The 18,901-nt window shown below is 41.4% G+C and overlaps 1 protein-coding gene across 2 annotated transcripts in view; it reads left to right on the forward strand.

Moving 5' to 3' along the window:
- Positions 1–18,901, forward strand: part of cdk6 (cyclin-dependent kinase 6) — a 189,908-nt gene that overhangs the window by 81,923 nt on the left and 89,084 nt on the right. For both annotated transcript variants that reach the window (XM_055660865.1, XM_055660857.1), the window contains exon 4: positions 15,060–15,227. In XM_055660865.1, the coding sequence (XP_055516840.1) occupies positions 15,060–15,227 (168 nt within the window). The remainder of the gene's footprint in view (positions 1–15,059; positions 15,228–18,901) is intronic.

Raw genomic sequence — 18,901 nt, forward strand, 5'->3', positions numbered from 1 at the left:
TTCTAATGAATATTTCCATCTTCTGAGTAGTTGGGGCTCTGTAAGCAATTCCTTAAAGAATAAACAATGGCTGGGAATATGTGATGCAGCTGTACCAAATTCAAGGAGTTTCAATGATATGATAAATGTAAAGGGTGAAGGATCAGCCCCAAGACGGGGGCGATGGCCATGAATTTAATCATGAAGATTGTGTTTTTATTTTACACTAGACTAAGTGGGACCCGTTGGGTCCCTGTCACACGGGAGGCCTGGTCCCCCAACGCAACCCGTTCCATACGCAATCATCCACCACTCACCCATTCCCCCAATGCAACCTGTTCCCCTAACACAATATTCCACCACTCACCCATAGCCCCCAACTGCGCAGGTGTGGCTCATTTCCCCTCAACCCCCAGCATTCCCTCCCCCTCCACTGCATCCTCCCTCTTCTATCCGTCTCTTCCTCCCCTCCCCAATCCCTCCCTCACCTCTCCCTCCCTCTCCTTTTCCCCCAACCTCAGTCCCTCCCTCCCTCCGTAACTCCTGTCCCCCCCCCCCCCCCCCTATCCTATCCCTCTATCCCACGCCTCCCCCACTCCTCATCTCCCCTATACCTCCACCCCCACTATCCCTCCTCATCTCCCCCAACTGCCCTCACTCTATTCCCCACTCCCTAACTCCCCCACTCCCCCCACCACTCCCTCTATTCCCCCTCCTCCCCCCACTCTCCCTCCTCACCTCACCAGGAACTCGATGTAACCCACCGCAGCCCTGTTTTCTCCAGCAAGACAGCGATGAAGTTGTACTTGAGGAGGGGGCAGTCAGGGAGGTGGGGGGGAGGGGGCGAGGCGGAGGTGGAGGCCTACCTTGCCCTGGGTGCCGCTCCTCTTCCACCCCACGCTCTTCCTCGTGAGTCCGGTGCCACTCCTCGGGGCGGGGGCTGTGGGGGGGTGAGGGGCCGACGGCATGAAGCCGGGGGAGAGAGATGCAGTGGCTGCGGCCAACCTTGTCCTCGGTGCTGCTTCTCTTCCTCCCCGCTCTCTTCCTCCTCGCTGTGGGCCGCATACTCCGGCAGCGGTGGTCATCCCCTCCGGCTGCTGCTGACCGACTGAGGTGCCGGACAAGGTGGGCGCCGCCAGTGACTGACAGTGAACGGGGCCAATCAGTGCAGCGATGGTGCAGGAAGGGGCATCGCCATCCTGGCCATGGAGGTGGCTGACAGGAGAAGAGAACAATCTGCGCATGCGCGTTTTTTAAGATTGTTGGAACTTAATAGCTTTTTAAAGATACCATAGATTGAAACAAAACTTGTTGCACTTCCAGCACAGGAGAATTGTGAGTAAGGTGGTGACAAATTGTAGCGTTATCGTGTACCGTTTTTGCACAAATAGTAAAACAATGCAAACCGGAAGATAACAAGATCAGAGTTTTAATTATATACTAGACTAAGTGGGACCCGTTGGGTCCCAGCATCACATGGGAGGGCTAGTCCCCCAATGCAATATTGGAAAAATCCTTGGCACCTGATGAGCGGAGGGGTACTCTGAGTAAGATGGCCAAAAATGACAGCCGTACGTGGTAGCGTTTTTTCTAAAATCAATATAAAGTGCAAACAGGAAGTGGTCAAGATTAAACCTTTAATTATATATAGTAGGCAAGGCAACTTTAGTCCCTGATGAGATAGGAGTTTACAGTCCTAATGGCCTCTGGGAAGAAACTCCTTCTCATCCTCTCCGTTTATACAGCATGGCAACGGAGGCATTTGCCTGACCGTAGCAGCTGAAACAGTCCATTGCTGGGATAGAAGGGGTCTCCCATGATCTTGTTGGCTCTGGAGTTGCACCTTCTGATGTATAGTTCCTGCAGGGGGAGAGTGAAGTTCCCATAGTGCGTTCGGGCCGAATGCACTACTCTCTGCAGAGCCTTCTTGTCCTGGGCAGAGCAATTCCCAAACCAAATTGTGATGTTTCTGGACAAGATGCTTTCCACAGCCGCTGCGTAGAAGCACTGGAGGATCCTCAGAGACACTCTGAATTTCCTCAATTGCCTGAGGTGGTAAAGGCGCTGCCTTGCCTTACTCACGAGTGCTGCAGCGTGTGATGTCCATGTCAGATCCTCTGAGATGTGGACTCCCAGGTATTTAAAGCAGCTGACCCTATCCACAGTATCCTCATTTATCTCCAATGGAGTGTACGTCCTCGGATGATGTGCCCTCCTAGAGGCCACGATCAGCTCCTTAGTTTTTTTGATATTCAAGAGGAGGCTGTTATCCTGATACCAGAGTGCTAGATCAGCCACCTCCTCCCGGTAGGCCTTCTCATCGTTGTCTGAGATCAGGCCCACCACCACAGTGTCATCAGCAAACTTGATTATAGAGTTGGAGCTGAACCTAGCCACACAGTCATGTGTGTACAGGGAGTACAATAGGGGGCTGAGGACGCAACCCTGGGGCGATCCTGTGCTCAGGGTGAGGGACTTTGATGTATTTCGTCCCATCTTGACTACCTGGGGCCTGGCGGTGAGAAAGTCCAGGACCCAGGCACACAGGGAGGTGTTGAGCCCCAATTCCAGTAGCTTCTCAGCAAGTCTGGTGGGGACTATCGTGTTGAAGGCTGAACTGAAGTCTATGAACAGCATCCTCACATAGCCTCTCTTCTGGCTCTTCAGCCTCACACTAGCAGCACGGTGATCAGCACCAAGCCATAGTTATAACCACAAAAATAAAGCCTGATAGTGATTTGACCTACTCTTATCATTTCTGCATCTGTGGATGCAGCCCAGAGCATCACATAAACCAACCTCCAATCCATTGACCCCATCTATACCTCATGCTGCCTCGGCAAGGCCAGCAGCATAATCAAGGACGAGTCGCGCTCTGGCCAGTCCCTCTTCTCCCATCAAGCAAAAGGTATAGAAGTGTGAAAACACACACCTCCAGATTTAGGTACAGTTTCTTCCCAGCAACGGAATCATCCTATCACAACCAGAGAGCAGTCCAGAACAGTCCAGAATCTACTTCATGGGTGACTTTCAGACTATGCTTGGGGGTGGGATATTGCAACCTTCACGTGGTCCGCCCTGTTTCAATGATTGCAATCAACCTGGCATGCACAATCAAATAAGATCAAATAGAACAAGTTGTCCTACAACTGTAGGCTGTGCACGCCATACGCAACAAGAAGAAGATTATGCTTAATTGGACTTTGCTGGCTTTACCTTGCACTAAACATTATTCCCTTTTCATGTATCTATATGCTGTAAATGGCTAGATTGTAATCATGTACATCGTATCGTCTTTCCGCTGACTGGATTGCACGCAACAAAAGCTTTTCACTGTTCCTCGGTACATGTGACAATAAACTAAACTAACTAACTAGTTAATATTAATAAATAACTGGGAGGGTTGTCAGACCATTAATAATATCAAAAGGTTTGCAAACATTTTTCACTCTTTCCCGATTCACGTGACAATAATAAATCAATATAATTTGGATATCAGTGATTGAAATACTGCACATGTCATTCAGGACAGAGGTACAGATTACAGTCTCAGCAATGTAGCAGGGTACTTGCAACCCCTCAAACTAATGTCACTGTCATTTATAGATACCGATGTCAAAGTTGAGGTGTTTTTGAGGGACGGTATATTTGCTACATATATTTAGTAATCTTATTAATATTTTCATTTGTCTTCCAAGATCAGCCATGATCACATTGAATGGCGGTGCTGGCTTGAAGGGCCGAATGGCCTACTCCTGCACCTACTGTCTATTGTCTATTGTCTATCTTTTGTAATCAAACAAATTTTGTAAAGAAAATATCACAATTTATTTTCTGATGGTCTAATATTCTTATACAGGTTTGTGTCTATCTGCCTGAAGTGGAATTGGTAGCTCCAACAAACTTTACACACATGAAATAATTCCTGTCCCTTTACCTCTTTCAGAACTTTACCCTTCACATCTTGAGGCTTTTCAAACTCTAGTGTAGTGTCATGCAATTATTATTTCAGATCTTCAGCATTTCTCTTGAATATTTTCAAACTATGTCGTAACCTTTGCTTAACTTTTCACCTGTGGTCTTTTAAATTTACAAAAGTAGAAACAGCAATGCTTTCACTGAATATACCACTGAACTGCAGCCAGCGGCAGAACCAGTATCCATAGCTGGAAGCTTGTGTTTGTCATATCTTTATTCATTGGACTATTATGCTGTGACAGTAGGGTGTATTACATGTGAACTTAGTCGTAAATCACGAGGTGTTGTGCAAAATAATCCAAATATTTTGACATAAAGGCATAAAAAGGAACAGGGTGGGTTGTATAGTGTAATAATGCAAGGGTGCTGGACGTATGTTGATGTGTTGATAATGAAAACATGCAGTGTGATGGACATAGATGTGACAATGTGGGCCCATAATCAGAGCTGCTGTTTGCCTGTTGCCAGTGACTCACCTAATGACATAACAACTTATTGTTCCTCACCTTAGAGTGTGCAGTGGAGGGTTTGGGAAAGAGATGATAAATGAAGGGGCCACCACTTTCACATAGATATCCTGCACAATGGATCTTACAACCTTACTTTTCAATGGCCAGCATAATCTTGTATCTTGTCTTGTATATCTTTATTGTCATTTCCTGAGTATTCACATACCCAGAGGAAACAAAAAAAAACGTTGCTCAACCAGTGTCCATTCAGTGTGCATTAAAAATAAATAGAAATAAAAATACATGTATCATGAACAAATTTAACACTCTACTAAACATTCAACAGGCGTTCCGATCGGCAGCGGCACAACAGTGGCTCTGCTGCAGTGTGTCCAGGTTGGTGGTTGGTGCGCGATACTTTGGCAGGGGGCAAAGTCCATTTAGCAGTCTTATAGCCTGTGGAAGAAGCTGAGGAGCATCCTGCTGGTTTTGCAGCTAATGCTCCTGTACCTCAGGATGGAGAAAATGTCATGCGATGGGTGGTAGGGGTATTTGATGATGGAGATAATATATATATATTACCAGATACCTGTTAACTAATAATTGTGACTAACAATTTGTGACTGAACTGAGTCACTGGAGACATTGAAGCTGATAAATCTTCAATAAGGTCCATATTCATCACAACAAGGAGGCATTCTCTTTCTCCTCTCCCACATTCAAGTGCTATTAATTGTGGACCTCAACGGGTCAGATAGCATCTCTGCAGAATGTGGAAGGGTGACATTTTGGGTTGGGACCCTCCTTCATAGTGATTGAGCGGGGGGAGGGGGGAGAGAAAGCAGGAAGAGAGGAGGGGCAGAACATGTATATAAAGTGAGGAGGGGTTTTCAGAGACAGAGGTATGAGACAAAAAAATTGAAGAATTGTGAATTGTGATGCCAGAGGAAGGAATCTAGGTAGAAGTGGGTGTGGGGGGGGATAAGAAACAACAACCTGCAGATGCTGATTTACAAAAAAGGTTCCCCTCTTCTCCCCCCACCACCCTGTCTTTTTCACCTCTCCTCCCCTGTGCCACACCTTGACTCACACCTATTTCTCCCCTCCCCCTCCCATGTCCTAAACTCAACTGAACAGGCAGGTTAATAGGTCACAGCAGATTACCCTTCATGTTTAGTTTAGTTTAGAGATACAGTGTGCAAACAAGCCCTTCGGCTCACCGGGTCCGTGCCGACCAGCGATCCCCGCACATTAACACGATCCTACTAGGGACAAGTTTTACATTTACCAAGCCAATTAAGCTACAAGCCTGTACGCCTTTGGAGTGTGGGAGGAAACCAAAGATCTCGGAGAAAACGCAGGCAGATCATGGGGAGAATGTACAAACTCCGTACAGACAGCACCCGTAGTCAGGATCGAACCCGAGTCTCCGGTACTGCATTCACTGTAATACAGCAACTCTACCGCTGCGCCACCGTGACCACCTAAGGTGAATAAATAATAGGATCTGCTGGGAGTTGATGGAAACCGGTAAGAATGGGTTACGGGGATAAACAAGTGGGGCAATGGGATCACTGAGCCAGAATGGACTCCATGGGCTGAAATAGCCTATTTTATAGGGATAGAGATGGAAGTCCCTATTTCATTCAAAAAGAGCAAATTGTTATGGCCCATCATGTACTGCCAGAAAAGATAGAGGAGCCATATTCAATCATCATTTTCAAAATGGATTTGATAAATAATTAAAATCAGAACAATTTGCAGGGCCACTGATTAAGAAGCCACTTTAAACAGCTGGTGAATGCACAACAAACCATCTGTGCTCCGAGATTTTACGAGTATCATGAAATCTTTTCCACTTCCTTGAGCAGACAAGACCTTGTTTTAGCATCATATTTAAAGCCGACATTGCCAACAATCTTGGCCACATTTATATCCTCAAATAGAGTTGGAACTGACACAGCACAACTGAAATGAACATACCACTAACTAATCCAGGCCAACACTTATAAAGGACAAGCTTCAATACAAGGAACACATGTTTCATGCTTAGGATGGTTTCCCAGAGGGGAGATTAGTGGAACACAATTGTGTATTCTTTTCAGTAGTTTTGTTGTTTGCTGGTGCAGCTGCAATAAAGAGAAAGGTGAGATAGTGGAAAGTTTAAACTGCAAATTGTTTCATATAATCTTAATGCTGCCATTTCTGCCTTCTCTCGAACAGGAAGTGTGGTCTTGAGTAGACCCTGCACTCTTTTAGTAAGTCACGCACACATATCTAATATATCTAATGTGGATGTGAGTGGTGGAATCTTGGCAGGTGAGAGAGGGAGAATTGATAGGAGTGTGGGGTGAATAAAATGGGATTTGTGTCAGATTACATGTGAAACTCTGACTCCAGTTGCAGAGTCAGCACTCCCCTCTGCAACTGGATCCTCGATTTTCTGACCAACAGACCACAATCAGTGAGGATAGGTGACAAATCATCCTCTACAATAATTCACAACACTGGTGCCCCACAAGGATGTGTTCTCAGCTCCTTACACACTCGTAACTGTGCAGCCACATATCAATACAACTCAATCTACGCTTGACTACACCACCGTAATGGGGCGGATATTGAAAAATGATGAAGATAGACACAAATTGCTGGGATAGCTCAGCGGATCAGGCAGCATCTCTGGAAAGAAGGAATGGGTGACGTCTTGGGTCGAGACCCTTCTTCAGAAGAATTCACATCATTCATATTCTCATCACCTATTCCTTCTCTCCAGAGATGCTGCCTGTCTCGCTGCGTTACTCTAGTACGTTGTGTCTATCTTCGGTTTGAACCAGCATCTGCACATTGAATAATTCCCAGACATTGAATAATGACGAGATGTAGTACAGGAAGTAGATTGATAACCTTGTAACTTGATGCCAAAGCAACAATGTCTCCCTCAATGTTAGCAAGACAAAGGAGATTATGATTGACTTTAGGAAGTGAAGCAGCACACATACCCCACCCCGATCGGTATAGATTGATGGCGCCAAAGTAGAGATGGTCGAAAGCTGCAAGTAGCCAGGAATAAATATCACATTCAAATTGTCCTGGACAAACCACATCAAAGATATTGGCAAGAAAGCACACCTGCCTCTACTTCCTTAGAAGGCTAAAGATGTTTGGCATGTACCCAACAACAGGTATCACAGCCTGGTTGGAGAACAACTCCATCCTAGACATTGGAACCCAGACCATCACACAAACCAACCTCTCTTTCATTGACTCCATCTACACTTCATGCTGCCTCTGGAAGGCCGTCAGCTTAATCAAGGACCAGTCTCACCCTGGGCACTCCCTCTTTTACCGTCTCCCATCAGGCAAGAGGTACAGAAGTATGAAAATGCATACCTTCAGATTCAGGTGCAGTTCCTTCCCAGCTGTAATAAGGCAACTGAATGGTCCTTTTATCAGCTAGAGTGTTGTCCTGACCACCCATCTACCTCTTTGAAGACCTTTGAACAATCTTTATTCAAACTTTATTGCTCAATGTTATATCTTGCACTAAATGCTATTCCCTTTATCCTTCCAATGTACACTGTGAACGGCTCTATTGTATTTATGTATAGTCTTTTCTTTGACTGGATAGCACACAAGCAAAAGCTTTTCACTGTACTTCAGTACACGTGAAAATTAAAAACTAATTTATACTAAACCAACCTAAATTAGTATAAATTGGTGCTTGATGAATGACCAGGGTTGGTGGACTGAAGGGCTGTTTTTGTTCTGTATGATTCTGGCTAAGCTGTTCAAAATTATCTATAAAGTGTAGATAAGTACAGGTCAACAGATCCCCATGACTTCTTTAGTGTGGTCTCGTTCAGGTGATGCTGAATACGTTTCAGCCCAGCCAGCCAGAATATCGCTTTCTACATGTTACGCGTTATTTTGAAATATGAATTCAGTTGTAGCTACTATTTAAGAATGAACAGCAACATTGTAAATGGACTTGGTAAGATTTTGTTCAGAAGTTGTTTCACATATCGAATTAAGTAAACATTTGTCTCTTTGAATTGATATTTTGATACCTAATATTCTGTCAACACCATAATTAAAGAATTTTAATAGCTTAAGAAAGTAAAATCTACTAATTTTAGTAGCTAATGCTTTACAAGCAGACACTCCGGTAAGTTCTGGGAATAGCCCACTCAATTTCAGAAAATTATTTTAAGTTACTCATAGATTATAAGCAGAATAATCAAATCTTTCAGATAATATCATAAACTGATACTTATCGACTTCATACACATCATCAGAAACTCCAGAATTTATTCTGGCCTTGAAAATGTATTCAGTCATTATTTAGAATCTGCATGAATGGCAGTTTAGTTTAAGGTACTTTAAAAAAAAACATCTGTTTCCAGGAATCAATGACATGAAGCCTTGCAAATTTGTCACAATTTTTTTAGTATATAATGCCTGCAAGCTTACTTCAACATATAAAAGTACACTGTCTTCTCCTCGCTGTTAATAATGACAAATAAGGAAATTAGACACCATGTAGTTTAATTGTTAGCGTACCATTTTATATCCTGCAAAACAAAATGAGTTTTGTTTAGTTGGAAACAGACCCTTCAGCCCACCGAGTCCACACCAACCAACAATCACTCACACGCTAGTTCTATCCCACACACTAGGGACAATATACATAAGCCAATTAACCTACAAACTGCACATCGTTGAAATGTGGGAGAAAACCGGCACACCCAGAGTAAATCCATATAGTCACAGGAAGTATGTATAGATACCTATCAGAAATAGGCACAGGAATCACCCCTTTCTTCCAAGACAAATTTTGTGCCAGCTAAATGCTACTGCATGATTGCCACGTGCACCTAACATTAACACTCAGACTTCTAAAGGAGACTTGTTTCGTTTTCTCATTGTGTTGTTGCACCAATTACCTCTTTTTTGCAGACTTTTAGAATTTTGTGCAACTTATATATAATTTGTTTTTGTGTGTTTATCAATAAATTTGATGCATCCCTTCATCACGGAAGGCATTGCTAATATTCCTTGGATATCAGACAGGCTAGTTTCAAATAACATTGTAAAATTTACAAAAATCCATATTACAAGGGATAAAGTATAGGAGAAACTCAGGAGGATGGAGGAAGACGTCACCAGGACCCAATGGACTGCACTCTAGGGATTTAAAGGAAATAGCTGTAGGGGTGGTGGAGCCAGTGACTGAAAATTTGTAATTTGACAAAATATCAGAAGGTACCAGAAAATTGGAAAATACCTAAAGTGACTTCCTTTGTCAAAATAGAAAGGCAGAAGACAGAAACTACAGGCCAGTTAATTTAATAGCTGTTACTGGCAACATGCATTTTATGAATCATGTTCTATTTAACAAATGTGCTTGTATTCTTTATGGATTCAACAGGGAGAATTGATAGAGTGGAAGTTGAACCTGTAGATGTAGTGTATTGAGATTTCTAAAACGTATTCAACAAAGAATCAAAGTATTCAGTGTGCCATCAATTCAATTAGCCCTTTGACTTTACCAGTTACTCTTCAATTACTGCCTGGTCAAGTTACTCTTTATAAGGATCTGAAGAGGGGGAGGAACAGGTTTTTGATGAGGGTAGCAAGAAGTGCATGCTCACCAACTGCAGCTTGGAGATGATGGAAATAGTAGGATCAGGAAAGAGGCTTTGTTATGTTGACCTCTGGCCCCTCATCACCCATGACTCCAGATTTGGATGTTGCAGTGTTGTCGAGTACTCTTTCTTCCACAGTGGGATGAGCATACACACAGCGCAGCAGTTGGCTAATTGCTGTCATCACTGATTTCCTGCACCATGTCCAACAAGGGGGAGAGGATTTGTCGAAAGTTTCATGCAATGTGTAAAGCAATGTGGCAGTCATAATTTGAATGTCTGCAGTGTGCACAAGCTGAGTGATGTGACTGAGCTTTTAAACATTTAAGGCTATCTCACATTGCCATTGACCCAGTTTCATTCCTGATCTTTGATGCTGTCTGTGGAAGTTCACGGGTTCTAGGAGCAGAATTAGGCCATACAGCCCATCATCTACTCCACCATTCAATCATCCCCTCTTAACCCAATTTTCCTGCCTTTGCCCCATAACCCTGACACCCACACTAATGAAGAATCTGTCAATCTCCGCCTTAAAGATATCCATTGACTTGGCCTCCACAGCCTTCTGTGGAGGTTTTGCTTATTTCCCCTGGGTGCCCCTACTCCAACAATGTGCAGGCTGGTAGGTTAAGTGGACAGTATAAATTGCCCCAGACTGTATGTGTATTTTGGGGAGGCGATGAGAATGTTTGGGAAATAGATATAGATGGTGATGCAAGATTAACACATACCCCCCTTTGCTTCTGCTGCAGGAAGAGCATGAAGTTAATGTAGGATTAGTGTAAATGGGTGGTTGATGGTCAGTACAGACTTGGTCAACTAAAAAGGCCTGTTTTTCCCACTGAATGATTGCTACGTGGTGTAGAGTGAGTGTTTTTAGAGTGGGATGCAGTTGGGCATCGCCACCGAGAAAAAAAAGGGACACAAAGAATTTCACTGTACAGTGAGAATGACGAGGGGCCAACAATCTCTGAAGAGGACTTTTGTAAATTGTCAGCGCCAGAAAAATGGCGATTCATTATGTACTTTGTGTATTGTATGCAAAACAAAAAAAATCACTGTATCTAGGTACATGTGACAATAAGTATTGAACCATTGAACCTCTGGATATTGGATTAAACATATTAGGTTACACATCATCTATGGAAAGTGAAAGAGAAAGTGTAACGTTTCAGGCCAAAGACCCTTTGGCAGACCCATGTTTTTTATGACCTGGTTGATTGAGATTGCTGGTGGGTTGTTGATGGGAGTGTGTGCAAAGTTAAGCAGTAGACGAGGCTGTTAGAGATTGGTACGATGTAACACTTAAAAATCTATTCATTAACAATGAAAATCTATTCATTAACATTGATCAAGTCCACAAAGAAACTTTTACTTTCCACATCCTGTATTTAAGTCTCTGATAAATGAGAAGCCATGCTCTCTCATGATTTCTGGGCAACAACATTACCCAAGTTGACTCCCAATATTTGCTGTAGCCATTATTCTCCTCTCCTTTAGGAGGTGCAGCCTAGCTGCAATTGATTCACACCACTTTAGATGGTGAGATGCACCACTCTGCAGCAAGTTAGTGCTGAAAGTGCATTCACAGTAATTAGCAAACCACTTAAAGTTGGCATTTTGCCTGCAGCAGATGCGGTAGGCATGAGTTAATTACACTGCATAAATCCTCACACCCCTTTTACCAGCTATTTAATTTAGCCCTTATTATACTACCATTAATTGCACTTAAAAGAAAAATGTAAATGGTTTGTTTCTATCCCGTAAATCCTTCAAAAGTAATTGATTAAAAAAATCACACTATGCTTGTATTCAACCATTGCTGCCCAGAGTGGTATATATGCTTTATATAATTAGAACCTCTGGATTTATATGCAATTCTTAAACGTTGTTCATTAATAGCTGGACAAAAAAACAGCTAATTTATAAAACTAAAAACAGATCATTAATATTGAAAGTAAATATTCTCTAAATAAACGTAAGCCTTTCATTCTATCAACACTTCCCTGCCTTAATGACCGTAGATCAAATATTAGCATGTTGCAATCAGGTCAGATTAAGGTTGATCAACACTGAGAAGAAGGTTCCTTTTCTTTGAGACATTTCCCTATAAATCTATTATGTGCTCCTACAAGGTTTGAGTTTAATTCCCTACATAAAGGTTACACAGAAGAAAGAGCTTCTGGCAGCTGTGGTTCTTTAACTGAACGTAATGAGTGATTTATAGTATTAGATTGGCAGTAGAATGTGTGTCCATGAATTAAGCAATTTACCCAAGATGTTCAAACTTGACAGCAGTTATAACAACAACAATTTACATTCGTATGGTGCTCACAGTGTTCATCAAAAACATACACAGTACTTTGCTGTGCAATGGATAATGAGAGACGAGAGAGAGAGAGAGAGAGAGAGAGAGAGAGAGAGAGAGAGAGAGAGAGAGAGAGAGAGAGAGAGAGAGAGAGAGAGAGAGAGAGAGAGAGAGAGAGAGAGAGAGAGAGAGAGAGAGAGAGAGAGAGAGAGAGAGAGAGAGAGAGAGAGAGAGAGAGAGAGAGAGAGAGAGAGAGAGAGAGAGAGAAGAGAGAAAGAAAGAAAGAAAGAAAGAAAAAAAGCGAGGGAGAGGGGGAGTGAAGAGAGGAGAGGACAATCAAGGAGATAAACAGTTTTGAGTGCAGACAGTCAATGGAGGTTGAGCAAGACTGGTGTTCTGGTGTGAGTCACGAGACAAACCAAATCTTTTTGGATGGTTTTCACTTTGTGGCAGAATGGAAAGTACCTGCACACTCAGGCTCCATAACTATGCTTCTATTATTTGGCCCCGGGAGAAACAAGCCAGAAAATTTGCAATCTACTTTCCTTCCATTCCTCCTCTCTTTTGTTTGCTTCATCATCAAAGTTTGGCGTGAGAGTAGATTGATTAAATTAATATTTCTTTGCAGTATTTGGTTGAATATCTTGAGAAATTCAAGTCACTCCCAAATGTGGTCCACAGTACCATGGCTTCAAGGAACTTCCCACACTGCCCAATTATTGGAGACATAACACAGGGCTGTAACATTAGGATTCTGAACAGTGTATCGTGAATTTGATAAGACTTCAAAACACAAGCCTGTAGATGGTGATGCAAGATTAACACATACCCCCCTTTGCTTCTGCTGCAGGAAGAACATGAACTATTTGCTGACTTATTTGAGTGGATTAATAGTGAGCACCAATCACATAGCTGAGTAGTTGCACGGCACAGTAAGAGATATGTAATAGACACAAAACTCTGGAGTAACTCCGCGATACAGGCAGCATCTCTGGGGAGATGGAATGGGTGACGTTTTGGGTCGAGACCGTTCTTCGACCCGAAATATCACACATTCCTTCTCTCCAAAGATGATGCCTGTCCCACTGAGTTACTCCAGCTTTTTGTGTCTATCTTTGGTTTAAACCAGCATTACACAAGAGATCTGTCATTGCGAGCAGCAACCAGCAGTTAAAACTCTGATGGAGGGTTTTGACCCGAAGCATCACGTGTCTATGTCCTCCAGAGATTTCAGCTTGACCTGCTGAGTTGCTCCAACACTTTGTGTCTTTTTTGTAATATCAATTAAAACCAATCTACACTATTGGCAAAGGTAGACAAAAATGTTGGAGGAACTCAGCGGGTGAGGCAGCATCTATGGAGCGAAGGAAATAGGTAACGTTTTGGGTTGAAACCCTTCTTCAGACTATTAGCAAGCCTACACTCTTAAAGAAAGCCTCATTGTGTATGGGGTAGATGGCATATTTCAGTGAGGACATCCTTTTGGACGCGAACACTGTTGCTTGCAATGCATGAAGAAAGAAAATTGGTTACTGGACATACATGTTCTCCTCCTATCTCTTTGTCCTGCTCTATGTTGCCTCTGATCATTTTCAACCATGCTTCATTCAAGATGAATCTCAATTAATGCATATATGAGCATCTGGTCTGTGCAAAACCTTTGAAGTCAGGATGCATTGCTTTGGTACCTTTTACAACATATCCTGCAGACTTTAGCAACTTTGGAAAGCATCAGATGCTTGTAGAACCCAATCAACAAGTAGTTGATTGTCACTTTAAATAGACCTGGTGGAGTTGTTTCAGTTGCTGAATGCCTGCCTAGTTGCAACTGATTAAAAGGATGATACGTGGAGCACCACTTTCCAAAGTGGCTGCACTAATGTCAAATTAGCATTCCATGTTGATTTACAGCTTAATTACCTCATAACTTGCCTATTTCAATTCTATTTTGTAACTAAATAGTGATACAAAACTATTTGAGTTTTGCACGTTTCTATTTCCATTCCTTCGAAGTCTCAAAATTTATCACTAATAATAAAGTCCTTTAATCCTTTTCAGAATCAAATTTACGTCATGACATTTGTATAGCCATAGTTATGTGATTCTATTCCTTCATCCAACTTTCCTATTGGTACGAAGAAAGGAAGCCTTGCATTTGTGGAAGTTTTCTGAATGTTTTAAAACGCTTTTTGTCCAAAGGTATCTTTGCAAGAGAAGTAAATGGCCACTGGACCAGGCATATACCAATTCTTCATCAAATCAGGACCATTCAATCCAATTGAAGGGGCCTCAGTTTAATACCTCTTCTGGAGTGGGTTTATATACTGTTAGAACTGGAACCAAGCATTTTCTGATTCGGAGATAAGAGTGCTGCTAATATAATACTTGCAGTGAATAATATTAAGCCTCTGAGATGTGCCCGGGGAACACCAAGTTACATTGTACTCATTTATCTGTATGCTGTTATGTCATAATTAAGACACTTATGTCGTAATTCCAATCCTGTTTGTTGCAGTTTAATAAAACATTCCATGCAGTGATGTTGAACGTTAAAGGCAATATAAATACTTATACAGGGAGACGTTGCAAACATAAAATATTAAGTTGTATGGGTTTTTGCATTTTTAAACCAAATGTTTAGCATGAATAATATTTCTGAAATGATCTTTATGCAGTTTGTTTTCCTTTATTTTTACATAGGATATGATGTTTCAGCTGCTCCGAGGATTAGACTTCCTTCATTCACACCGTGTGGTTCATCGAGACTTGAAGCCTCAGAATATACTTGTAACCAGCAGTGGCCAAATCAAGCTAGCTGATTTTGGTTTGGCTCGCATCTATAGTTTCCAGATGGCACTTACCTCTGTGGTAAGTTCCTAAATGATTTTTATGAGAATGCAGAAATCCGCAACCGATAGGAAGTTATTAATACTTTATCTTACAAGATTTCAATTGGGGGGGGGGGGGGGGGAAAGAAGGTTATGTTCATTTTGAAGAATAAATCAGCTGTTTTACAACAGTTATTCAAAGGATCTCAATTCCATACATTTCTTCCAAACATTATCAGTTCAATTTTATGCTTTATAAATCTGATCCATTTGTAATCACTGAACATGTATTCCTGATTGTATAATTATCTCTTTCCTGGCTGAGAATAATTGATAAAGAACCATGTAAAACAAAATTCCCCAAATTCTTAGCCGAATTATATGTGATGGTTACCCAAATTTCATAAAACCCCAATTTTCTTAGATAAATGTGTGAATATTTTAACAAAGATTTTAATGAAATTTCTTCACTTTGAAGTTATTTTCTGTCCAGCATTTGTTAATTGTATGTTTTTCACAAAATATATGGTGTGGAAATGACTGTGGGCAATGTGTTTTTTACGTTTGATGCATTTAAAACAAATTCCTTTCTTTACTGTTGGAGGTGTTAAACCATTTGTTTTAAATGGTGTAGTTCATCATAAAAGGCAGAGAAAAGAAATGTGCATTGTAAAGTAACATTACAAGGTTTATTTCCTAGCTTATATTTCTAAAATGAATGAAATAGGCAAAACAGTTTTGCAAACGTTTAAGGAAAACTAATGAATTGACGCCATTCAATTTCCATGATATTCTTTTTCGGCAAATGTGTATTGATTTATTTCTGGTAAACATAAGACACTGATATAAAGCAATTTACTCCTTTTTTCAGTACAGCAACATGTTAAGATTTTCCAATATCAATAATGTTTAGATAAGATGAGATTTATGGGAGATGGAGATAGAAAAGGAAAATAGCACAGAGATAAATGATCAGCAACAATCTGTAAACAATGGAGCAGGTACCAGAAGAATAAAACTCTACTCCTGTTGCTACTTGTATTGTTCGGCTCTAAGAGTTTAATTGAAACAAATGGATGTTTGTCATATTGGAAAACAAATCTTTCTCAAAAAAGTGTATTTTGAAGAGGTTTCAAAGATGTAGGGAAAGGTGAAGGCAGAGGGGTTTAGAAATTAAATTCCCGAGTTAAATGTCTGAAGACACAACTGTAGTTAATAGAATGAAGGAATGATTGGGAATGGAAGTGAAAACACAGCTAATGTGGGGTCAGGAAACTGTGAGTTCATTTTGGCAGGCACAGCCGTTAAATGATTTAAACATAGGGGAAGAGAATATAAAATGTGGTGAGCTATTAGGTTGGTGAGCCTCTGTAGCTCAGTACATACAGGGTAATGAGTCGTTGACCCAACGATAGTTTAACCTATGGTCATTCTGCTTTTCAATGAGCTACGTGTCATCTTGATGGGGGGCCAGAATCTTCATATACAGAAAACACTGTCAAGCGTGCTTATGAGATGGAGGGTGCCTTCAATATAATGTATGGAAATTGTGTGGATGTGGATAGAGAAGGTTTTGCTGGAGATGTTGAAACAACAGTCAAAAGGAGTGGAAGTCCCTTTAGGTTGACAATGACAATAAAACATTGAATGACCTTCTGAAATGCTGGTGTGGTTGACCTTCAGAGAGGTTAAGGAGAGCAGAAAGAATGATACATCGTGGTCACTGTCACTGTCATAAGAGATGACAAAGGTATTTGTGAAAATCTGTTGAAGAAATTCAAGTAGAGATTCAAACGGGGAAGATGGATGACGATTACGGAGAAATTGGTTTCAGAATGAATGCTAGAAAAGTGCCTGTATCAGACTGGGGCTTTGGACTTCATTTGGATCAGACATCATTTCTGGTGGACTTGTATGGCTTCTTTCTGTACAACACTTTCACCTTGTGGCATAATTAGCATCCATCTATGTATTCGGACACATGACTCATTACATTCACTGTCATTTCTCAGCAAAGGATCACCACAGCTTTCAATTTATTGACGATCGATGGTTGGAAATTTTCTCGGGTGTGTAGCAATATTCAATTGAATCCAAGTCCCAAATGACTCGGGATTTCTTGTCAATGTTAATGCAGGCATGCAAAATAAAGAGTTAATGTCAAGATTTTGTTCCCAGTGATATTGTTGTTCCAAGTGAAGTTGAAGAGTGTCAAGGGCTGATATTTCAAAAGGGTGATTAGGAAAGAAGAAGTGATGCCAACATTTTCTTTTTCTCTTTTAACATAATCCTTGAGTAGGAATTAGAGATATCAGTGTTATGCTGCTCTGGAGCACAATATTTGTCTTCTTAGTACCTTGGTAGTGATTTTATTTCAAAGTCACGTGAGTGACTACGTGAAGACCCCACCAGCCCGCATGCGCCTCAATTCCTGAATGCACTGTAAGCTAAAGATGGCTCAATACAGGCTTGGCAGAGCTTCATCAGAGAAGACACCCAGCAACTGGTGATGTCCATGAATCGCAGACTTCAAACAGTCATTGCATGCAAAGGATATGCAACACAATATTAAACATGACTACTTTCATTTACATGACATTGCCGTGTCCCAAACATTATGATGCCCTGAAATGGGGGGGGGGGGGGGGGGGGGGGGGGGGGGGGGGGGGGGGGGGGGGGGGGGGGGGGGGGGGGACTATGTATAAACACTGCTGTAATTTCTACATGGTGAAACTAAAATGTATAAATATGGCCTTTATTAAAATCTGACTATGTGCACTTTTATCACATGATTTTTTTCTATTACAAATCTCAAATTGTGGAGTACAGAGGCAAATAAATAAATGATGGGTCTTTGTCCCAAACAGTATGGAGGGCACTCTATGTCCTTTAGCTCCATGTGCAAGGGAAGATGCAGCCATGATTTAATGAGCAATCCATAAGATGGAATATCCATCAGTATAGCTCTCTTGTCAGTAATACTTTAGAAAAACTGCCTAGATTATTTTTTGCTTCAGTCTTCAGAATGATCAATATACCCTCTACCTTCTTACAGAGGTGTGAGTGAAATCATAATTGCACAAGCACTTCCTCTGTTAGACAGCATATATTGCTGTGCTCTGGGCTTAAAGTGTGTCAGGTTCATAAAATCGTCAGTACGTTTGAGCAGTTGACTTGACATGAGAATCAATTGAACCTTAATTAAATTTGCAGATTGTATATTACTTGCCTGGCTGCTAAAATGCACCACCATGTTGCATTCTAATATTCCTGAGTATTTTTACTCCCATATCCAAATTTAGGCATTTACATTTTCAGTCAATGTCAATGCAAAAAAAAACATTTCTTCTTTATAAATCGTTTTAATTTGTTGTTTTAATGCCGATAAAATGAAATGACCATTCCTTGTACTGTCAGGATGCAAGAATAATTATGAGATGCTTATTTGAAACTGGCAAAATGAACTACATGTGGATAAATGATAAGGCAGCAGTTTATGCCCATTTTTCATAAAGTAGCTTTACCAATGGATTTGCAGAGATTACACAAAAAGATAAGACGGTGTATTATGCAATGATAAACATGCCAGGTGTAAGAGGCAGAATATTATTGAGAAGCAGTCGGCACAATTAAATCAACCATCAGTAACAGACCCGATGACGTGGACAGTGTTGTAACTGGAATTTTCCATGAGGCTACTTGTTCCATCTCTTC

The sequence above is a fragment of the Leucoraja erinacea genome, chromosome 2, assembly GCF_028641065.1.
Source record: "Leucoraja erinacea ecotype New England chromosome 2, Leri_hhj_1, whole genome shotgun sequence".
Classification (NCBI taxonomy): Eukaryota; Metazoa; Chordata; class Chondrichthyes; order Rajiformes; family Rajidae; genus Leucoraja; species Leucoraja erinaceus.